Source organism: Toxotes jaculatrix, chromosome 3 (genome assembly GCF_017976425.1).
Source record: "Toxotes jaculatrix isolate fToxJac2 chromosome 3, fToxJac2.pri, whole genome shotgun sequence".
NCBI lineage: Eukaryota > Metazoa > Chordata > Actinopteri > Toxotidae > Toxotes > Toxotes jaculatrix.
In genome coordinates this window covers 15,545,011-15,568,527 of record NC_054396.1, presented here as the reverse complement: position 1 = coordinate 15,568,527, position 23,517 = coordinate 15,545,011, and the positions used below count along the sequence as shown (strand labels likewise).

At 40.9% G+C, this 23,517-nt stretch overlaps 2 protein-coding genes across 3 annotated transcripts; both read left to right on the top strand.

Annotated features, from left to right (window-relative positions):
* Window positions 1-1,589: 1,589 nt before the first annotated feature.
* pbrm1 (polybromo 1) lies at window positions 1,590-13,606 on the top strand. 2 transcript variants are annotated; one of them, XM_041033738.1, is made up of 30 exons: window positions 1,590-1,681; window positions 2,929-2,978; window positions 3,209-3,306; window positions 3,416-3,563; window positions 3,657-3,806; window positions 4,385-4,501; window positions 4,588-4,656; window positions 4,758-4,856; window positions 4,935-5,020; window positions 5,116-5,201; window positions 5,318-5,534; window positions 6,314-6,455; window positions 6,634-6,728; window positions 6,831-7,110; window positions 7,273-7,378; window positions 7,457-8,096; window positions 8,223-8,434; window positions 8,556-8,741; window positions 8,853-9,010; window positions 9,109-9,360; window positions 9,451-9,596; window positions 9,777-9,934; window positions 10,063-10,246; window positions 10,564-10,765; window positions 10,868-11,069; window positions 11,184-11,252; window positions 11,884-12,042; window positions 12,430-12,482; window positions 12,745-12,958; window positions 13,199-13,606. In XM_041033738.1, exons 2-30 carry the CDS (start codon window positions 2,937-2,939, stop codon window positions 13,360-13,362), a joined length of 4,734 nt encoding a protein of 1,577 aa, XP_040889672.1. In that variant the 5' UTR covers window positions 1,590-1,681; window positions 2,929-2,936; the 3' UTR covers window positions 13,363-13,606. The 2 variants fall into 2 exon arrangements, with proteins under 2 accessions (XP_040889672.1, XP_040889673.1); XM_041033739.1 differs by lacking the exons at window positions 1,590-1,681; window positions 11,884-12,042 and having other exon boundaries at window positions 2,937-3,077.
* Window positions 13,607-13,998: 392 nt separating this feature from the next.
* On the top strand, window positions 13,999-23,352 carry cse1l (CSE1 chromosome segregation 1-like (yeast)). The gene is made up of 25 exons (XM_041034950.1): window positions 13,999-14,086; window positions 14,901-14,993; window positions 15,150-15,292; window positions 15,601-15,702; window positions 15,801-15,946; window positions 16,060-16,150; window positions 16,309-16,416; window positions 16,981-17,073; window positions 17,178-17,345; window positions 17,439-17,568; window positions 17,715-17,780; window positions 17,938-18,140; window positions 18,243-18,327; window positions 18,725-18,786; window positions 18,892-19,028; window positions 19,314-19,417; window positions 19,551-19,648; window positions 19,752-19,902; window positions 20,001-20,209; window positions 20,384-20,481; window positions 20,591-20,676; window positions 20,861-20,942; window positions 21,664-21,810; window positions 22,261-22,492; window positions 22,656-23,352. The coding sequence occupies exons 2-25, from the start codon at window positions 14,909-14,911 to the stop codon at window positions 22,743-22,745; spliced, it is 2,916 nt and encodes a 971-aa protein (XP_040890884.1). The 5' UTR covers window positions 13,999-14,086; window positions 14,901-14,908; the 3' UTR covers window positions 22,746-23,352.
* Window positions 23,353-23,517: the final 165 nt, after the last annotated feature.

The window sequence follows — 23,517 nt, the reverse complement described above, 5'->3', positions numbered from 1 at the left end:
TTTGACTTATTTTCGTTCTGTCATACAGAACGAAAATACACACACACACACCAAAACATAGAACACAGAGGATATACGAGGACAAACATAAATTAAACTACAAATATATTGTGACACAAGGCATTGTGCATGAAACTGAAGCACAACACGGCATAAAACGCTAAAACGTAATTTAACTGATTTTCATATTGGTTCCTGCTGCCTCAAATAATGATGTCAATAAAGACTGCGTTTACTTTGTGGTCCCAATTTTTTCTTTTCCGCATGTATACATTGACTTACTTAGTTACAATCAACTTTGTTTCAAACACCTGTCAAAGCACAGTTTACCATTTGATTTTGTCCAGTGGCACATCAGTTTCTCAATGAAGTATTTTACACTGCTTTCTGTCAAACTGATGACCCTATTCATTGTTCTTTACTTGGAATACAATCCATTTAGGCAACATCATCACTAGTCTTGACTTTCCTGATGGTAAATGGCACTACACTTCCTCTGCTGCCTGTTTGTTGTGATGTTGTGACACTTGTTCATAAACTACATTCTAGGCTATATTTTTTATTTTCATTGATACAATTGGTCATATCTCAGAAATGTAGTATAACTTGCCAAAGGCTGTAGGTGTGGCAACTAGGAGTTCTCTTTAAGGGTTCACAAAGGAATGATAGGAATTTTGCTTTCATTTTTGTGAACAATTTGGGGGGGATGAGTCCTGCAGTGTGTGGTGCCTATCTGCCGCTTCCTTAAAGAAATCAGTTTACCATCTTCTGTCTTACCCGCTGCTAACTGATATAACCCTGTTAACCCCCTAAAGCAAACCATCTTCTGCTTGTCCACAGAACCCGTGATATAAATGGGATGCTCTCCTATTAATGTAAGCTATAGTGTTCCCTCTTTTTTCTTCTTTGTCCTCATACTGGTAGACAGGAAAAACTATATAATACTTGCATGTGTCCCTCTGGAGCTCCACTGCTTACAATGCTCCTGTTTGCAGGAGACAAATGTGGCTCTAAGAAAGAAAAGACATGATTTGATGTGTAATTCTCAAACAGTAACAATAACATATCAGGAAAGGGATTTGAAATAAATGTTCTATGTGCAAAAACTCACGTCATTCATGGAGGCAGCTATGAGTTATCTTGATGGTGAGGCTGGCAAAATGAGCCAGGGCACAGTATGATAGGATGTAAAACAGGATTCATGTCTGTGAAAATTACTATTTGTCGTAGGTGATGGCATGTTTTTTATGCAAGTTAGAAAGCTGAATAGCTTTAGTTCAACTGGAAAAGAGATTTAAAGGCGAGAGTAATATGTGTAAAATGCAATTCAACTAACAGGAACTGCATTGCACTCATTGTGTTATCATCGACGTCAAAGCTTTATTTTGTACTTGTGCCATGGATAAGGTTTCTGAACACCAATATGGTCACCGTTATGCGACCTGCTCAACAAACAAATCCCATATTAAAGCGAGAACGGGGAGAAGAACCATTACAGGAATATAAAATACACTAATAACTACGCTCAAACAATTTACGCTTTTAATCTGAAGGTGCATAGACGGAAGTTGCGGTTAAATTATCGCCAACTTCACACTTGTGTCCCTCTGCCTAAAATCGATAAGTGATTGGTTTTCTTGATGTTAAAGATTTTGTGGGTCAAGTAAGGTGTTGACAGAAGGTAAGCACACAACTGTGTGAAGGGGTTAAACCGAAATGTTTTCCACCGAGTGTCGTCGATGCACTGAACGGTAGCTTTGTAACGTTAGTTGTTGTCACAGTGATGCCTTTGTCTCGGTTGTAACGTTAACTGATGCTGAAGGCTAACCGTTAACCGTAGCTAGCGTTAGCTGTGCCGCGGTGCGATACCTGTCCACTCTGAGTGACAGTCAGGGAGGTGGACAGCTGCGGCTCTGTACGCTAGCCTTCCTGCTGGTGCGTACACACTGGACTGGAGGCTTTGAGCAGCTAGGTGACATTTGAGACAGCTGTTCACGTTTTTTGGTGAGCCAGACCCCCAGACATGCCAGCACTGTTGGTCGTCTGTGGATAAAAATGTCATTCCAGGTGATAACGGTCAGCTGGTGGGGTTGTCACCGTTACAGCCTGAAAATAAGGTACACAAAATCTGCAAGGAGGGCAGAAGGTCTGTTGGGGGGAATAACAGCCTTGAGCTGTCCAGTTCTGTTGCCATATGAGAACTGTTTTACAGTTTTTTCTAAAATAAAAAATTTAAATATATGGCCAGTGGTCTTAAAGTAAATCATTTAATTAGTTCCAAGTTCGTATGGGGTGACATATTTCTTCTCTGTGTCCCCTCCTTTTGGCCCTGCTTCCAATGGACATAATGGGGATATTAAAAATGGCACTGTTTTTTTTAAATTCAGAATTACAATTTCTCCATGTTAAAGTGAATTCTCTAGCTCCCATGCCCCTGTTTGTTCACAATGATGAGTTGTATTTTTTGCTGAATTGTGTTTTTATCCTTATAGGGAGAGAAAGAAACACCCTGCACTTTGCCTTTTATTCATATTCCTACCTTTTCACGCCAAGATTATCCAGCTTCCCCTACACTGCAGTAGTTTGTTACATATGACGTGAGGTTGTGTGTCAAGACGAAGGGGACGAAACCATCTGGTCAATATATACTGTATATACTGAAATCACAGTATTAAAAGATCCCACTCCATTACCCGTTGTCAACTAATAATTAATAAACTGTCAAATACTGTGACGATATACCTGTATCTAATGTACCTAACGTATGACTTGTAGCAAACATGACTGATTGACTATTCATTCAGCCTCTATAATTTATACACTCTTTAAATACCATTGGAAAAATTACAAAGTGTAACATGCTGTGATCTGAACCATTTTCCATATAGTGACACTTGTTACTTTGTTGGAATTTGTTTTTACCTCAAGGGTTCGTCATGGCCTTGAAAAGGAGACGGGCGACATCCCCTTCTAGCAGTGTGAGTGGAGGAGATTTTGACGATAGCCAAACTTCATCGTTAGTGTCTTCAATTGGGAGAAAGAGGAGAAGGACCTCAAACATGCCAACTGTGGATCCTGTAATTTTACAGATTTCAGTTACTGTCTTTTAAACCATACTGTCAGAATGATACTACCACACAGACTGATTAAGTAGCTGACATAGGAAAGGCTGTGGATATTTTTCAGTTGTTTATTCCTTGCCTTGCAGATTGCTGTATGTCATGAACTGTACAATACAATAAGAGATTACAAGGATGACCAGGGCAGGATGTTGTGTGAGCTGTTCATCAGAGCCCCTAAACGAAGGTGAGGAGAGGAGTGATTGATCATTAGATATCTGCATATTATCACCTCCTGGTCAAGTAATTCAACACAACCATTGGACAGAAAATTTACAAGTGCCCATTTCTTTCAGAAATCAACCAGACTACTACCATGTGGTCTCTCAGCCTATTGACATGATGAAAATCCAGCAGAAATTAAAGATGGAGGAGTATGATGACGTTGAACAACTCACCAGTGACTTTCAGCTGTTATTTAACAATGCAAAAACATATTACAAGGTAAAAAAAAATGTCTGAGGGAAGAAAATAAAATTAGATCTGTGTATGGCTCAGGCTGTGTACCTAAAATGAATGTGTATTGCTTATGTGTAGTCTGACAGTCCTGAGTACAGGGCAGCCTGTAGACTGTGGGACCTTTACCTGCGGACCAAGAATGAATTTGTTCAGCGAGGGGAATATGAGGAGGACGATGACGATGGGTTTGATGCACAAGACAACCCTGGAGGGTCTACTGAAGATGAGGTAACCCTCGTTTATTACGATTTATTATGACGCTTCATTCAGCATGTACTGCAAATAAGATCCATCTTTAGCCTAGAATCAGTGATACTAATTTGTTGAGTCAGCTCACAGTATCTTATGGTGTTCAGCCAAACTCAAACTGTGGTTGTGGCATCTGCTTGTGTTCTTTTGAACACCATCATGAATTTGCTACAGTTATTTACATAGTAATGGATAAAATGGTTGTGTGATCAGAGCTTAACATGTGTTTAACATACTTTAACCTACACTCTGATTTTAAAGGGACATTGTGCAACTCAAGTGCCTCTTACTTCAAAATGCTGTCATTTGTTTCAAGGATGTTATTAAAACGTAAAACCACACTAAAAGCAAATTTTCTCACGCTCCTGACAGATTTAGATTTTCTGTTGCTTTAAGGTAAACAGTATATTAACTCCCAGTAGTGATGGTTATAATTAAACACCTGTTAGAATGGTTTTTTGAGTGTTTTTTTTTGGTTACTGTACACTGTACAGTATGTGACTGAGGATGAATCTGTTCTTCCTTGTCTAACCTGTGTGACTACTTGGCCATGACAGAGTGCACCTACCTGCTTGAAAGATGTCCTTGAGCAGCTCCTTGATGCTGTGGTGTCTTACACTGAGCCTACTGGCCGTCTAGTCAGCGAGCTGTTCCAGAAGCTTCCCTCCAAAATGGTACGAGCACCTTCAGTATGACATAAGACTTCAGCAGTAAAGTGAGTAGCTTGGCCTTGATGTGTCATTTGCCTTTTTTCATTTAGCAATACCCAGATTATTATGCCATCATTAAGGAACCAATTGATCTGAAAATCATTGCTCAAAAGATTCAGGTAGGCTGTTACACTTCCAACATTAAATATGCATTATTTATCATTTTCATTATTTACAACATTTTGTTGACAAACTGTCCAATAAATGTATTTGCTTTTAGTTGGGCCACTACAAGAGTGTCAGTGCCATGGCTAAAGATATAGATTTGCTGGTCAAGAACGCCAAAACTTATAACGAACCTGGATCACAGGTGTTTAAGGTGAGTGTAATTGAAAATATTATACAGTGCATAGCGTACGTTTGACATGCATACCTATGACGTACTCGTGTGTTCCAGGATGCGAACACCATTAAAAAGATTTTTGCACAAAAGAGGTCTGAGATGGAACATGGAGAACCAATCAAGTCCAGCATTCGTATCAGGTAAATAGGAAACAACACAGGGACTGATGTGGGAGGAAATTAGGTTCTGTTTTTAACAATGTTGCTCCTCCTCTTGGTCTTTTGGTTTTGGCCAGGAATAGAAGGTCTGCCCAGGGAGACCGCCTCTCAGCTATCACCATGGCTCTTCAGTATGAAAGTGATGAGGAAGGCATACTCTCTGGTACACCTTCGCCTCAGTATCATACAGACATGTGCTTCCACTGGGCAATGATTAAGATTCTCTGTGCAATGAATTGTTGCAGACATTGCTACTTCCTTCCTTCCTGTATTTCTCAGGGTCTGTTCACTATGATGAGGGGGAATCTGAGGCAGAAAGTATGACCTCTAACATGGACATGAGTAACCCGATCTTCCAGCTGTATGAAGCTGTGCGAGGTGCCAGGAACAGCCAGGGCCAGCTGATCTCTGAGCCTTTCCTGCAGCTGCCTTCCAGGAAGGACTACCCTGACTACTACCACCAGATTAGCCAGCCCATCTGCCTGCATCAGATCAAGTATGACATAAAAATAGATTTGTGTTGTCTTGTTATGTGGTTTCATTAACAACAGCATCAACAACGCAGATTTAATATGTTTTCATCTTCCTTTTTTTACACCAAATGTACATCAAATATGTTTTTTTTTTTGTTTAAATTCTTTTAAAAGTTCATTAAAAGTGGAAAGCCCATAGGTAAAAGTTAATGAGTTTAGTATTGTATTAGTTTAATACTTAGATTAGTTTAATATACAATTTAGATATTTCTATATTAGAAAAAACAACAACTCCAAAAGCATATTGTATATTGTGAAGATAGTACAAATCACTATGTGATTTTCTTTGTATAGCTATCCTGGAAATATATCTTTTTCTAAAGTGAATTCTAGGTTACCTATCATATTTTTTTGTTCTCAAAAATAAAATGCAAATGCAGTTTTTTATCTTAGATCAGCTCTTTACCAGCTGGGTTGAAGTGTGTCAGCCGATGCAGTGAATGACACATGACACATCCACCAGTAACATCAAACATGTCTTACATCAAGTAGTTTGTTGTGCATCACTACAATACGTTAGTATTGTGGTGCAAAGGTTTTTTTGGCAGTCATTTAGAAATGTGGCTTTCTAAGCAGAAATTAGAAGAATTTGTTCATGTTTTCATAATTGATTTGTTTCATTTTCTTTCACCGACATTCTTTCTTTTTACTTTCTACCCCTACGGCATCACACACTTTCACTGTACAGTACAGTATTTCTGTGCCCTCCTTCCCAAATGTGAGAGCCCGTAATTCCCCACAGGAACAAGATGAAGAACAATGAATATGAGAGTGTTGAGCATATTGACTCTGATTTGACGCTGATGTTTGAGAATGCCAAACGCTACAATGTTCCTCACTCCTCCATCTACAAACGTGCGCTCAAGCTCCAGCACATTCAGCAGGTCAGTCCTGACGTCCACTTGCCATCGTTAAGCACCTGTGTTAGATTTGTTTGTACGTTTGCTGAGTTCTTTTTGTTTTGTGATGTGAATTAACGAAGTTTTTCGTTTTGCCAGACTGATGGTATTTGTAAGAAGCAATATAACCATTTGAGTTATGTATCACCTGTCATTTGTCTAGATGAAGAAAAAGGAGCTTTTACAGAGAGATGATGATGATGGAGACAGCATGCTCTCCTCTGCCACATCTGACACCAGTAGTACAAAAAGAAAAAGGTGCACTTTGTCACTTTTTTATTTTGTAAATTCTCCCTTTTTTTTCTTTTTTTGTTGTGTGTCTGGACGGAAAGTGACAGTTGACTTGTATTTTGTTTCTAGTCACAAGAAGAATACAAAGAAAAACCGAATGAAAGTCCTTTTAGCTGCTGTGACAGAGGCACGAGAAGCTGGCACTGGTAGGAGACTGTGTGACCTCTTCATGGTCAAGCCCTCGAAGAAGGACTACCCCAACTACTACAAGGTGATCCTGGAACCAATGGATCTCAGGACCATTGAGCACAACATCCGCTCAGACAAGTACATGACTGAAGATGCAATGGTGGAAGATATGAAGCTGATGTTCCGCAATGCACGGCACTACAATGAGGAAGGCTCCCAGGTAAGGTTGAATTTCTCATTCCTTAATGTTCCTGAGTGGATTAAATTAGGCTGAGGATGGAAATCTATATGTTGAAAAAGGTTATAAATGATTGTGAGCAAAATATAGCCTGAGTTTTTACAAACCAGGATCTCCTTATGATGAACCTCTATGTTTTTTAAGGTCTATAATGATGCTGACATCCTAGAGAAGATTATGAAAGACAGACGCAGGGATCTTGGGCCAGCGACTGATGATGATGACATGATGTCCCCAAAGCTGAAAATAAGTAAGTGTGGGTTTGTTACCTATAAATAAACCAAAGGATTTGTTACTAATAACACATATACACTTCATTTAATTCCAGGAAAGAACAGTATCACTCTGAAGAAGTCCAAGTATCTGACACCTTTACAGCAAAAGCTGAATGAGCTTTATGAGGCTGTCAAGAATTACACAGATAAGCGGGGACGTCGTCTCAGCACAATCTTCCTGCGGCTGCCGTCTCGTGCCGAGCTACCTGATTACTACATCGCCATCAAGAAACCTGTGGACATGGAGAAGATCAAGAGCCACATGCTGGCTAATAAGTACCAAGATGTGGACGCTCTTGTGGAAGACTTGGTGCTCATGTTCAACAATGCCTGTACTTACAACGAACCCGAGTCTCTGATTTACCGCGACGCTCTGGTGCTGCACAGGGTGCTGTTAGAGACAAGACGCGACTTGGAGGGAGGAGAGGATGCCCATGTGCCTGATGTGCCCCGCCTCATCCAAGAACTTATCCGCAGCCTCTTTGTTTCTGTGCTGAGTCACCAAGACGACGAGGGCCGGTGCTACAGTGATTCACTTGCTGAGATTCCCGCCCTAGATCCTGCAAATCCTGAGAAGCCCCCGCTCAATTTTGAGATCATCAGGACTAATGTAGACCGAGGGTGTTATAAGAGGTTGGATGTATTTCAGGATCACATGTTTGAAGTGCTGGAAAAGGCCAGACGATTGAATAGGTGACGTACTGTTAACCCTCATGTACAAAACCAAATCAATCTTTGAATCATCTTGGAGCATTGAAATTGCAGAATTACTGTATTAAAAGAAAGGTAAAGTTAGTGTTACACCTTTTTTCATTACAGAACTGACTCTGAGATCTTTGAGGATGCTGTTGAACTTCAGCAGTTCTTTATACGCATCAGAGATGAGCTGTGCAAGAATGGAGAGATCTTGATGTCTCCTGCTCTCAGCTATACCTCCAAACACTTGCATAGTGACGTGGAAAAGGAGAAGAAGGAGAAGCTACCCAAGGAATTTGAGGAGGACAAAATCAAGAGGGAAGAGGAGAAAAGGGGTATGCTGTTAAATATTTGTTAAAATTCACAGTACATAGAAATTCGATCCCATCATGCACTGTCTTAGCATATACTCTGGCCTTGTTTTTCGTTTTACTTGAGCACATTGTGAATTCCCAGAAGCTGAGAAGAGGGAGGACACTGTTGGAGGATCATGGCAGTCTAACCTGCAGCGCACATACAGCCAGGACTGCAGTTTCAAGGACAGTATGTACCATGTGGGAGATTACGTGTATGTGGAGCCTGCAGAGCCCAACCTCCAGCCCCATATCATTTACATCGAACGCCTTTGGCAAGATGACACTGGTCAGTTCCTTATCATTAATCGTAAAATAATCACTTTTTTATAAGAAAAGCGGTATTTGTATTTTCTGCAAGGGTTTTTTTTATGTACAGTATCTTCTCTAATAAATACAGGTGAGAAGTGGCTGTATGGCTGCTGGTTCTACAGGCCAAATGAAACATTTCATCTCGCTACAAGGAAGTTCTTGGAGAAAGAAGTTTTTAAGAGTGACTATTACAACAAAGCTCCTGTCAGCAAGATTCTGGGAAAATGTGTGGTCATGTTTGTGAAGGTAAATGCTTGATGGTTTTCCATCTGTGTTGTTGAACTGTAGCAGTTTGGAGTGTGGAGTGAGTGCTGACCAAATATTTATGGTGTGTGGCATTTAAGGAGTACTTCAAACTTCACCCAGAAGGCTTCAGAGCAGAGGATGTGTATGTCTGTGAGTCACGCTACTCTGCCAAATCCAAGTCCTTTAAGAAGATCAAGATGTGGACCATGCCCCTGAGCTCTGTTCGGTTTGTTCCAAGAGAGGTACCCCTACCTGTAGTCCGTGTGGCATCCATGTTTGCCCCCAAACAAGAGGAGAAACCACCAGAGATGACTGATGAAAGCAAAATTACTGATGCGGTTATAGACAAGGTAAATGCCAGTTGGTTGTTTCTGTAAAAATGGATTGAATGCACATATAAAATTGGATACAACTGCTAGGAAACCAATTTGTGTCTGCAGGAGAGGGAGGATGTTCAAATGGATATGACCAATGGGGAGCCAGGGTGTCAGTACTATGAGCAGCTGTGCTACAACAACCTCTGGCTCAAAGTGGGAGACTGTGTCTACATTGGTTCTCATGGGCTAGTGCGCCACCGAGTGGGCAGGTAGAGTTATTGCTTTTATATATACTTTACAGTACATACTTTCAGTGGATTAGAGTGGTGGTGTTTCCTATGTAGGGGATTTAGTTTAGGGAATTTAATGGAAAACGCCTCAAATGTTGTATGGTTGTAAATGATATCTCCCTGTCTCTAATGCAGCTTTTTTAAAAATATATCACACAGAATTGAGAAAATGTGGATGCGAGATGGAGCAGGCTACTTCTTTGGTCCGATTTTCATCCATCCAGAGGAAACAGAGCATGAGCCCACTAAGATGTTCTACAAGAAGGAAGTGTTCCTTAGCAACCTGGAGGAGACTTGTCCCATGACCTGCATCATAGGTATCCTTCTCACAGTACATCAGGTTGAACTGAATACCAGAAACTGATATTTACAAAATACCATTTCAGGTTTGAACTTCATTGAAATCTTTAACTGCAGTCACTGAATCAGTATTTTTGTTTCACAGGAAAGTGTGTAGTGTCGTCCTTCAAAGACTACCTGTCATGCCGACCAACTGAGGTACCTGAAGAGAATGTTCTGCTCTGCGAGAGCCGCTACATTGAGAGTGAGAAGCAGATGAAGAAGTTCAAGGGGTTGAAGCGTTTTTCACTCTCTGGGAAGGTGGTGGAGGATGAAATCTACTATTTTAGGTGAACAACTAGTACGCTAAATGTGTATGTCACTGTTGGCAGGTGGAAAGGACTGTTAAGTAATCATGTACACTTCTGATAGACTATAGTACAATCTGATGCACTATTTCACTGTTTGATTCAGTGAAAACACTGACACATTTGTCCTCCCAGTTTGGATTGGTATAAATCCTGGTTGTTCCTTCCTGTTATTTGATTACCTAAGCATTTTCCAGTTTAATAAGAACTTAAAATATGGCAGCCAGATCCTCCAAAATGATTTATTTGGAAAAACTGGGTAAATTGCACAGGTATATTTTTCTGATTGTATTACCCAGAAAGCTCATAGTGCCCCAGAAGGAGCCATCACCTCTTCTGGACAGGAAAATTGAGGAACTGGAGGCTAAGTTTGCTGACATGACAGACGAGGAGCTAGAGGATCTTGGGGATGATGATGGCGAGCTAGGGGACCAGTCTCTTCCTCAGATGCAGTCCTCCATGTCTAGTGACATGGATATCATGCCTTACACTCCTCCACAGGTATGGTTGGAATTATTTCATTAAAAATGTTAAATTCAGCTTTAAACTAACAAGCCTGTATGTATCTGAAAACATTTTCTAAATGGCTTTGTTTGTTTGCAGTCCACACCGAAATCCATAAAAGGTCTTTCAAAGAAGGAAGGGTCAAAGCGGAAGATCAACATGAGTGGCTACATTCTGTTCAGCAGTGAGATGCGAGCCGTCATCAAAGCCCAGCACCCAGACTTCTCCTTCGGGGAACTGAGCCGCCTCGTTGGCACAGAGTGGAGGAACCTGGAGAGTTCTAGGAAAGCAGAGTATGAAGGTGAGAAGGACCTTCATTAATTTTTAAACAGACAGATAGATCAGTTCTATTTATGACCCAGTCGGTTGTAAATAGTACAATTTTAAACACTGTACTGTCTTTATTGTGTTGCAGAGCGAGCAGCTAAAGTTGCCGAGCAGCAGGAGCGTGAGAGGGCCCAGCATCAGACGTCCCCTAGAGCAGGTACCCCAGTAGGGGCACTGATGGGGGTGGTGCCTCCCCCAACCCCCATGGGGATGCTAAATCCCAGCATGACACCAGTGTCAGGTAACCCCTCATAGATGCAGATGGATCCCCAGTATACACTAGAAGGCTGGAATAAGAAGCTGAACTGCTAGATTTGTTCACCCTTTTAAGTTTCCTAATCACACCCATGTCAGCATGTTCGTCCTGTTGCAGCATTGTGATTTAATTTTATGTTGTCTCTAACATCATTTCACTTAATTTATAAGCCCAAACCTTGATTGCTGTACATTAGTGTTTATTCTACAACCTTCAAATCATAATAGATTCCACATGTCAATGTCTGAATACAGAACATAAAGTGGAAAGGTTGCTGTACACCATTTTAGGGTTGAGACTAAAAAAATAATTAGTGCTTGATAGTAGTGCATGTTCACCAAATTGTTTTATTGTGCATTTTTCATCTGTGTGGCCTTTATTCCCATTCATTTCCATCATAATTATGTGGTGATTAATTGCAAGCGTAAACAGTATATTAACATATTAATGCATGCTTGGTAGTGAAGTAGTTGATGCATGTTTGACTGATGCATGTTGCTGTTTTGTGTTACTACTGTCCCTTCCTAAGAAGGTATGATGGGTGCATATAGGTCAGCTATGATGCCCCTGCAGGGCCATGTTGAAGGCATGGTTAGTATGACTGGCATACCACCACATCACATAGGGGTGCCTGTCTTTCCCCAACATCTCCTGCCCGTTATGCCTGGGTTCCCTGGAATGCCATACTTTGGTAAGAGTGCTGTCATAGCCACCCCACCTGCCACGCAGTTGCTTCCTGTCTACCAATCTCACTTGCTGGAGGGGATACCTGTACCAATAGGCTGAGGTCCTTAAGTTGATGACTAGTCAGTTGAGAGCATATAGCCTCAACTGGGTCATTACCGGTAGGCCTGTTGGTAATGTGTCATAGAGAGAAATTCATTGTCTCCAATGACCAAAAAAGTAAAGCCATTATTTGATGTAATGTATTCATAATTGGCATTCCTAACTCTTCTAATGTAGATTAATGACACTGGTTCATTTTAGTATTGAACTTTGAATCTAGTTGTAATATAAACCAGTATCAAATGGCCTGCTGCACTTTTCGACCGTGTCTTGATGTTAAATATCACCACAGGTGTCAGTGGCATGGGAGGTGGACCTGGAACAGGAAATATTCACGGATCCCAGGTAATCTGTTCAAAGTCATCATTTCAGATCATATGTTAGTAGTAATATAGTTTTGATACAAGTTGCTGCCTTCATCACTGTGTTCATCAAAAGAGATGAGACTCCTGGATAACATCAAGAAATTGATTAGAACTTAACTGATGTTCACATCAAGTTGAAGATTGGGGCTTTAAATAAATCAAGATATTAATGAAGAGAAAATGCACAGGAAATTCCAGTCTGAATCAGCAAAATAATAGAGTTTTTATAATCTTGTTATTAGATGGGTTTGATGGGCTCAGGGCAACAAGCTCCACCACCATATCCAGGACAAAGCCAGATGGGACAGCCTGCGCTCCAGCAACCAACCACCCCAGTGTTTGTGTCTCCACCAGCCAAGTCTCAGCGGCTGCTCCACTCTGAGGCTTACCTCAGATACATCGAGGGCCTTACTGCAGAGTCCTCTACCGTTAGCAAGTGGGACCAAGCCCTCTCAGGTGAATTTTATACTTTGATGGCCAGTGACAAAATCTATATAAAGCAGGGATGACAGGAGCTAATGTAGCTGTAGATATACATTTTTCCATGTCATGCTTGTCTATCTTTTATCAGTAACATATGATTTCACCTCCAGTTTTAGCATCAGTTTGTATGTTTTCAGTTCAAAAACATTCACTAGATTCAAAGTTTCTAGATAAAGCTTGATTTTAATATAAGTCTTATTTGTGTACTTTCAGTTCAAAAACAAGATGTGCGCCTCACAAAAGAGCAAGAGAGCAGATTACCATCCCACTGGCTGAAGAGTAAGGGGGCCCACAAGACGATGGCAGATGCACTTTGGCGACTCCGTGACCTAATGCTGCGAGACACCCTAAACATCCGTCAGATGCACAACCTGTAGCATGCCCATATTCTGAGCCTCTGTTCCCAAACCTGTGAGACAGAAAGAGGGACAGGCTCACTAAAAGTGTCCACTTTGTGTTGTGATTTAAAAAAAATGTGTTTGTACTCATACAAGCTTCTTTCTGTGTTGAAGCTGTTTTTTTGTTTTACATTTCAGATATACTGTTCTAAGTACATTATTGTTACGACTGTCATTCTGTGATGAATGCCTTCATGCTTTCACGATTAAAAGGTGAACAGTTCAGTTTGGCTGCATTCACTTACTTAGTAGAATCTACTATGATTATGTTGATGTTTGCGATGCATCACTTGGACTCTAAAATACTGTAATAGCTGTCACTTGTTAAGGACGATCATGTCTATGTTTTAATTTAAGGATCTTCTAAAGCTCATAAGTGAAAGTATAAAAGACATTTCTTCTGCTTAAATTTCTATATAAATCTATATAAATTTCATATAGTGAAATGATCAATAACCTTTAATTGCAAGAAGGAATTGTTGTTTAATGTAAACAGTAAATGCATGCCTAGTTAGTGCTGCTGCAATTGACTGAGATCAAGCAAGGGGTGTGTCTTACAGTATTCGCCTGACATCTGCGCTTGCGCAGTAAACTGACCGCGCAGTTCCTCTTTGCTCCAGACGTTTGAAAGCTGGCACGGCGAGCACGACTGTTCGTTCTGTAGTGCCTCCCCATCCCATCCTGACTGAAATACACTGTAACGGTAAGATGTGCCGTTACTTTAAGAGACAACATATTCAGTAATGCGAGAGTCAGACCCTTAATTTGGATCATAGTCTAGTATCTTGCGAACAAGCAAGCGGTGTTCGGGAATCGGCTAACTTTATGGTTAGCTCAGAACACATTAGCAAGCTAGCGCTAACATTAGCGGGCTGACTTGGAGGAGACCGGCTACTGGATCAGACTATTCACTGGAACTGGGTTATTGCTTTCCGTGCCGCTTTATATAGTATTGTGTGTTGAGTTGTTAGCCCAGGACAAAGGAGGAATAGATACATTCCGTTAATTATAACTTTAACTTTAAATACGATTCAGTTAATGCGACACCCCGACCACCATGTGCTAATATCTGAACTTGCAGAAGACTAGAAAACCCTTAGCCTGTTAGCTTAGACATTAGACTGCGTAAACCGATCTGAAGTCAGCGGGGCCAACAGAGCTGATGGCCAGATTGTAGCCAGTGCTGCTGTGTTAGCTGCTAGCAAGCTAACGTGAACGGCGGACTGAATGCATGGATGACTGAAACTAGCAGAGAACTTAGAATCGAGAGCAGGTTTGACTTTTTAGATAAAGCAGTCATACCCATTTAAATCACAACACGGAATCTGTCAGTGATTAAACGTGGCACACATTGATAACTTTTAAGCAGTGTCATCTTGCAGGAACGTTTTAATAACGCATTGCTAAAATTTGTGTGTAGAGTTACTCAGCATTTAGACAAACTCAGAGGAGTCAGTTAGCCTCTTGAGCAAATTGCAGCCAGACACCCGTTCACTCTCTGCTTTTCTCGCCCCCAGTTACGAGCATGGAACTGAATGATGCTAACCTACAAACCCTCACCGAGTTCCTCAGGAAGACACTGGACCCAGACCCAACAGTCAGACGCCCAGGTAATACATTTTAAAACCATAGCATAAACGCACTTATCTTACTGTAGTTCATAAGGACTGTTGTTCTCATTGACCTGTTTATGCTAAGCATTCACTAGACTGTGTAATGTCTGCTCTTCAACATCTGTTTTTCATTCATCTGTTCCTTTAAATCAGCTGAAAAGTTTCTTGAATCTGTGGAGGGAAACCAGAACTACCCCTTATTACTACTCACTTTGCTGGAGAAGTCCCAAGACAACGTGATCCGCGTCTGTTCTGCTGTTACATTCAAGAACTACATCAAAAGAAACTGGCGCATTGTGAGTCTCAATAACTAACATATAGTTTACATGTTAATGACTCTGCTCATACTGCTCTGATCTTGCTTGAAGATAAAGTGTGTCCAGGTCCATCTGAAATTAAGTATAAGTCATATGTATGTCAAATCTTACATCTTACATACAGTCTAGTGTACTGGACAATTTGTCCCGCCCACCATATGTTACATGGGACAAATGTTAAATAACATAACATTTTGCATTTTGTACAACAGAACTATTGCTGTGCTAGCCTTATTGACCTGCACACTGAATTGAGTATCCTACTTTTGTGATTTGTTTTCCCAAAGGTTGAAGATGAACCAAACAAAATCTCTGATCCAGACCGAACAGCTATCAAAGCAAACATTGTAAATTTGATGCTAAGCAGCCCGGAGCAGATTCAGAAGCAGGTATGTTTTCATATGTGATGATGCCTTAAACTGTCTGATTTGAAGTTGCGATGGAAGATGCTCAACCAAGCCCCCATTTATGTTATTTATCTCCACAGTTGAGTGATGCTATCAGTATCATAGGCAGGGAAGATTTCCCTCAGAAATGGCCTGACTTGCTAACTGAAATGGTGACCCGCTTCAGAAGTGGAGACTTCCACGTCATCAATGGAGTGCTTCGCACTGCACATTCCCTCTTCAAGAGGTAGAGCTCACCACTTCAGTGTTTAAAAATGTTTTTTTGAATTAACTTTATATTGAAAGTTTTAAACTTGTTTTGTTTGTTTTTTTTTTTGTTTGTTTGTTTTGCTTTTCAAGGTACCGCCATGAGTTCAAATCAAATGAGCTTTGGTCGGAGATAAAACTAGTACTGGACACATTTGCCCTGCCTCTGACAGAGCTGTTCAAGGTTTGCAATATTTTGTTGAGTGCATTTATCACAACACAATAAACTACTTGTTACAGCAATATATTTGTTTGAATTAACAAATGTTGAAATGTTTTACATAGTCATCATAATGTTTTCACATGAAGAAGTATTTATAGTTCATTCTCTCTCTACTGTAGGCCACTATTGAGTTGTGCCAGACTCACGCCACGGATGTCAATGCCTTGAAGGTCCTTTTCTCCTCCCTCACGCTCATCTCCAAGCTTTTCTACAGTCTTAACTTCCAGGTCAGTTCAATTTGGTTTGTACCTCCCGAATTTGCTGTGTTGGGCACTTTTTCTCTTTCATACCTATTTGACCAGTTTTACCCAGTGGATATGACAGTATGATTTCCTTAGCTTCTGCTGTGATGTAAAAGTCAACACCAACAATTGCAGTCTGGCACATGCAATGGGATGAAAATAGTTTCCACTTAATCTTTCAACATTGGAATTTTTCCATTCACAAGACTGATTGAAACTCTTAATAGCCAGTCATTGTTTCTTGGCCTCAAACAAATCATTAAAAATCAGTAGTGACAAATCCCCTGTGGAGACCCAAAGTTTGCTTTGATCTGTTATTTTTAATTGGAAATTAATGTGGTCACAAGATAATTATTAATAAGTTCTAATAAATCGGAAACTGGTGCAGGGCAACCATGCACTAGTATTTTCAGTATAGTGTCATGTTGAATTTGCTCCATGTTGAGGTTAAGTCAGCTTCTGTTTCTGTAGTAACTTATTTAATTCATATTCACTGTAATCATGGATGTTAAACATTTATCTGTGACTGTACTTTGTATTATCACACAGGACCTTCCAGAGTTTTTTGAGGACAACATGGAAACCTGGATGACCAATTTCCATGGCCTGCTGACTTTGGATAATAAACTTTTACAAACAGATGTGAGTTGTATTTCTTATCTACTCATGTAATTCATTTTTAACACAGCTGTACTTTAAAATGATTCGTAACATTCATTTGTGCCCCTGTTGTGATGACTCTCCAGGATGAAGAGGAAGCAGGTCTCCTGGAGCTGCTGAAGTCTCAGATCTGCGACAATGCTGCTCTTTACGCTCAGAAGTACGATGAAGAATTCCAGCCGTATCTGCCCCGCTTCGTCACTGCTATCTGGAACCTTTTAGTGTCTACTGGACAGGAAGTCAAATATGACCTGGTGAGAGCACTGATCCCTGACTTTGTGTGTCCCTGTGTTCTGTTTGGAAGTTCACTTTCCCTGTGCTAACAATATACCTTGTATTTGTTGCAGCTTGTAAGCAATGCTATCCAGTTCTTGGCTTCAGTCTGTGAAAGGCCACACTACAAGCATCTATTTGAGGACCAGAATACTCTCACTAGCATTTGTGAGAAGGTCATTGTGCCCAACATGGAGTTCAGAAGTAAGTAAATGCTTTGTTCTCAGAGTCAACAGATTGCACCTGGAAATGCTATCAGTAGCAGACTGAACCAGGGCTGTGCTTGTCTGGACACAAACATGTGCTTATGTACTGTGTCATACTGACCATTGCCTGTAATGCCCAATCAGGTGCAGATGAGGAGGCCTTTGAAGATAACTCTGAGGAGTACATCCGGAGGGACCTTGAAGGATCTGGTAAAGATTTAGATTAATGCAAATCATTCTTGTGATAACACAACAGACTATTATGGACACATGTTATTCCTCCTCAAATAGTGCGTTTGACTGTGAATACCAGCAAGGTGTCTCTCAAAACCATGCCAATGATAAAACTCACCTCTTCCCTCCTCAGACATCGACACTCGTCGCAGGGCGGCATGTGACTTGGTGAGAGGCCTTTGTAAGTTTTTCGAGGGCCCAGTCACAGCGATCTTCTCTGGCTATGTGAACTCAATGCTGGCAGAGTACGCAAAGAACCCCGGGGAGAACTGGAAACACAAAGATGCAGCCATCTATTTGGTCACGTCACTGGCGTCTAAAGCCCAAACACAGAAGGTATGGTTGAGATAAATATTTAGAGGGTCATTTTAACTGGCAGTGCAGTGTTCATTCATGAACTGTGTTTGATTTACAAGTTTTGTCTCCCCCCCCCCCCAGCATGGAATAACACAAGCCAATGAGTTGGTGAATCTGAATGAATTCTTCGTGAATCACATTCTCCCAGACTTAAAATCCCACAATGGTAAGAATATTCTTTAAGGCCTCAGTATGTTGTACAGTTGTTAAATGTCTCTTGTGTTACAACAGCTGGCTAACTTTATTATTATCTAATTTACACGTTTTTTGTTACCTGCACGTACACTTGTTGTTTCTGCACTTTATCCTGTTTTCTTGTGATCTGCCCAACAAGTAAATTTCCCTGCTGTGGGATCAATAAAGATCTTATCTTATTTGATGCTGTATTTTTTGATAATTAATGTAGCAGTTGATACAAATACTGGCAATTTAAGGCTTACAACATGACGTTTCAATGTGATTTGCGGTGGTGCCATTGTTTGGCAACTGTGGTGAAATTTGAATGTCCAAACCTTTTGTGAATACACACATACTAACATCAAGTACTTATATTGTCACTGTAGTTAATGAATTTCCGGTGCTGAAGGCAGATGCCATCAAGTACGTCATGATCTTCAGAAGCCAGGTATGGATTTTTGCTTCCTCCGCAACTTGTTTAATATAAAAAAAAAAAAAGAAAAACAAACAAACAAATGAACTGCTTACAGACGGCTCCTTCTCTGTCCTTCAGCTTCCGAAAGAGCAGCTGCTGCAGGCAGTTCCTCTGCTGATAACCCACCTGCAGGCAGAGAGCACAGTGGAGCACACCTATGCTGCCCATGCTTTGGAGAGGCTGTTCACCATGAGAGGCCCCAACAACACCACACTGTGAGTATCAAGAAATATACTGACACACATTTTATATCATGTATCTATGAATTAACCAAAATGATTGCTGAGCTCAAGTACTGCTCACTCACCTCTTTATAAGACATGAAGTGAGCAGTAACCGCGGTGCATCATTAGAATATTCAAGTAAGTTGGGATTTATTCTTTTTTTTTGGTCCCCACGTTAGTGATGGCAGGGTAGGAAAGTCAAGTGCTCAAACTTTTGAATCCGACTTTATTGCAACCAACACATTATTTTAACCAGCAATTCTCTCTGTTTTTCAGTATCAGTCCTGCAGAGATGGCACCTTTTACTGAACAGCTGCTCAACAACTTGTTCAAGGCACTGGCTCTTCCTGGGTCTGCAGAAAACGAATACATCATGAAAGGTAAAGCTGCCTTTCCTCTGTCATCTAAATGCTCCCCACTGATGGTCCTCAGTCAGTTGTCAGACCAGCTCCCAAGTTATTTTACGACGTCTCATCATGTCGTCTTCTTTCTTTCTTTTTTTCATTTTTAAAGCCATCATGCGCAGCTTCTCCCTGCTGCAGGAGGCCATTGTTCCCTACATTCCCACTCTGATTGGTCAGCTCACTCATAAGCTCCTATTAGTCAGCAAGGTAATCAACATGTTGTTATTACTGATGGATACAGGTAGATTTTTTACCATAATGCTTGTTTAGAGGATATGTGTGTCAAATGATAACTGTCATCTATTTTCAGAATCCCAGCAAGCCTCACTTTAACCACTACCTGTTTGAGTCCCTGTGCCTGTCTGTCCGCATCACCTGCAAGGCCAACCCCACTACTGTCAGCAGCTTCGAGGAGGCTCTCTTCCCAGTCTTCACTGAAATCCTGCAGAATGATGTCCAGGGTGTGTGATTTATCTTGGTGCAGGTGGCGTTTGGATAAACACAACCGGTGGCTGATCAGAGGCAACTCAACTCATCCTCCTTGTGTCCTCTGTTACAGAGTTTCTTCCGTACGTGTTCCAGGTGATGTCTCTTCTCTTAGAGATCCACTCCAACTCTATTCCCTCGTCCTACATGGCTTTGTTTCCTCACCTGCTGCAGCCAGTGCTTTGGGAACGGACAGGAAACATCCCACCTCTGGTGCGCCTGCTTCAGGCTTACCTGGAGAAGGGAGGTGCCACTATTGCAAGCAGTGCCGCAGATAAAATAGTAAGTGACAGCAGTGTTGTGTATAGCAGTGAATATTGCAGTGTTTTACTTTTTTTTTTTCTCAGATGATGACACTGTATCGTTGCTTCTTTTGTTGTTAGCATAAATGGATAATCTGTTTTCTTCTTCTGTAACAATTGTATTTATATTGTGATCTCGGTCTTTCCTCCTCAGCCTGGCTTGCTTGGAGTTTTCCAAAAGCTTATTGCCTCTAAGGCCAATGACCACCAAGGTTTTTACCTCCTCAACAGCATCATAGAGCACATGCCCCCGTGAGTCCATAGCAGTTGTTTGATCAGTAATGAAATGCAGTAGCTGTGAAATTGATTGGGTCATGCCATGACATGTTTTGTTGACTTGTTTTACTCTTTCTTTTTCCAGAGAATCACTCACTCAGTACAGGAAACAGATCTTCATTTTGCTCTTCCAGAGACTACAAAGCTCCAAGACCACCAAGTTCATCAAGAGTTAGTACCATCATCTCGCTGTTCTGTTTAGATCTGTTAATCTGTTGAACGTTGTCAGATCCTGAGCACATCCTTTTTAAGTTGTAAGAACTGACAGCAAAGGTGTGATACCAGCCTGTATATTATCAATTATCACCGGTCCAGTTAGCTAATAAGTTTTCACTGGGTTTCCTCTTTCTCACAGGTTTCTTGGTGTTTGTCAATTTGTATTGTGTCAAATACGGAGCTATTGCACTTCAGGAGATTTTTGACAGCATCCAGCCAAAGTAAGTGCATTTTCTGTACAAACCGCAAGATGTTGACGGAAAGCACACTGATGTGTGACTGCGGTTATTTAGTGGGTTCATCCATCAGCGCAGAGTTCAGGCAGGGGCACCGTGACAAGTTATATTGGCCTTAATGCTCGGATGATTCAGACGCTGGCTGTCCCTTTGAATTTGATGGCCCTGCGTTGAGCTGTTTAAACCTGCCTTGCTCTCCGCAAACAGGCATCATTTTCCCAGGAACAGGATTCATTTTCACGGAATCTTCCAGCCAAAACTTTTATTATCTGATTACCAGGTTATCAAACGCTCAGCCTGTTTAAACTTGAACGGTGGCTTATTGTAAGGGATGGAAGCTGTTGTCAGCTTGGATTCACAGCAGTTACAATGGATTTCACGGGTGACTCAGTTAAATGCTGAAAAAGGTGTTTTCAACCTGCATCTTTTCACCCTGATTACCACCTACAGCCATACTTTACAGCCATTTATATGCATAATTATAGTGACTGATGCTACCTCTCATTTCTATATGAAATTTGCATCATGTGACAATGATTATGCTGACTCTGTGACCCTGTCTGCAGTATAGTAAATATGCCCCACTAGTTCCCAATAGGTCCCGATCCCAGTGCCTTTGCTGGTCTCAGGTGTGTTTTTATGCTTAATCTACATTTAGAGGACCAGTAGTACAATGTATAAATCCCGTTTCCTTTTTGTATTGCAGAATGTTTGGTATGGTGTTGGAGAAAATAGTTATTCCAGAGGTTCAGAAGGTGTCTGGAGCAGTGGAGAAGAAGATCTGTGCTGTTGGCATCACAAAAATCCTTACAGAGTGTCCTGCAATGATGGACACGGAGTACACTAAAATCTGGTAAGCAGGTGGCTTAATGAAAACACAACCACTGCGGTCCTCACACACCCACAGTGCCTGTGCATATCAGATCAATCATGTTTTATCTCAGACAGCACTGTTTTAAAATTGATGGATTTTAAATTTTAATAGAAAGCTGCTGTTATGGTTGGATTCATGAATGCCAGGGCAGGAAGCTTAGTTAATAAATGACTAACTTATATCACTATAATTTGTAATATTTATTTTCTCTAGTTTAGCAGACTTCAGTGTATATACTGTAGTGGAATGTTAACGTTAGGGTACCCCTGATTTAAAAGGGCTGATATTAGCACAGACTAGCCATAAAAATCTGTCTAATGGAGATCCCAAAATTTTACACACAAGTAAAGTTTTACATGTTAAGTTGCAGGTTGTTTTTTAATTTGTTGTCCTGAGTAAAATCATTGGGGTTTTTATGTGTCTGTTCAGGACCCCACTGCTCCAAGCCCTCATTGGTCTGTTTGAGCTACCAGAAGATGACAGCATCCCGGATGACGAGCACTTCATCGACATTGAAGACACACCGGGCTACCAGACGGCGTTCTCACAGCTGGCCTTTGCTGGGAGAAAGGAGCACGACCCGATCGGAGACGCTGTCGGCAATCCCAAGATCCTGCTGGCACAGTCACTCCACAAGCTTTCTACTGCCTGTCCAGGAAGGGTATGTTTAGACGTATAAAATGTTCTTCACAACTAATATTCTGACGATGAATTGATGGTGAGATGGCTTTTTTTTAAACTGTAATTCACAACGACCAGGTTAAGGTTTTTGTTTTGTTTTTTTTGGTGATTGTTTCTCCTTGTCTCCATTGATTCTGGTGCAGGTACCTTCAATGCTGAGCACCAGTCTGAATGCAGAAGCCCTCCAGTTCCTGCAGGGGTACTTGCAGGCAGCCACTGTGCAGTTGGTTTGAAACTGATGCAATGGTGTTCACATAATAAGGAGACCACAATACACTGCAGGAGTAGCCACAGAGGCCCCAGGTCACAGACCTGCTTCAGCTGAACTTGAGTCTTTACAGATTTTGGTTTGCATTGACAGTCATTTGATGGATTTGCCATAGAAATAACTATTTTGCCTGACTTTAGGGTGTGTTCTCTGATGGAAGTTTTTTAAGGGTTTTTAAAGACATGACCAAAAGTTGACATAACTGAATTGCTGTTTTGTGTTTGGGCCCTTTGTTTGCTGTGTATCAAAGGCTAAACAAGTTCTGGATATCAAGTTCTGATACATTTTTCAGTTTATTTCAAGAACAACAACCACATCAGCAGATCTAAATTTCAACAGTATTGAGGAATGCTGAACATCTGAATCATATGGGAGAGATTTCTTTAGCGCTTTCATTTTGTTTTGTTTTTTTGGTATGTTTGATTTCCTTTTTTACGGTTATGGAGACTGTAGTCTGTGGCTCAAACATAATGCTTAATATTTTTCCGTTGCATGTTTCCTGTAGATTTGTTTGTCTCGTCTTTGTTCCTGCACTGTTTGTTAATGTGAATAAAAAGAGGCACTTATATAGATCTGGTACCACTGAAGTCTCTTCAGTATTCCCGCAGTGTTTTGAATTTATCTTGGTTTGTGAATCTTACTGGCCTCCAGTGTAGAGCTTATAACTTCATTTTTATTTTAAAGGAATTTCCTTCCTTCTTTCCCAGTTACAGTCATTTATAGCTGGGAGTAAACCC

Bases quoted from the DNA above. Each gene is read 5' to 3' on its own strand.
- cse1l (XM_041034950.1), top strand. From the start codon at position 14,909: ATGGAACTGAATGATGCTAACCTACAAACCCTCACCGAGTTCCTCAGG. The intron at 15,947-16,059 runs GTAGAGCTCACC...TTGCTTTTCAAG, and splicing joins GCACATTCCCTCTTCAAGAG to GTACCGCCATGAGTTCAAAT. The intron at 20,677-20,860 runs GTTAGTACCATC...TCTTTCTCACAG, and splicing joins GACCACCAAGTTCATCAAGA to GTTTCTTGGTGTTTGTCAAT.
- pbrm1 (XM_041033738.1), top strand. From the start codon at position 2,937: ATGGCCTTGAAAAGGAGACGGGCGACATCCCCTTCTAGCAGT. The intron at 9,597-9,776 runs GTAGAGTTATTG...TATATCACACAG, and splicing joins GTGCGCCACCGAGTGGGCAG to AATTGAGAAAATGTGGATGC. The intron at 10,247-10,563 runs GTGAACAACTAG...TGTATTACCCAG, and splicing joins GATGAAATCTACTATTTTAG to AAAGCTCATAGTGCCCCAGA.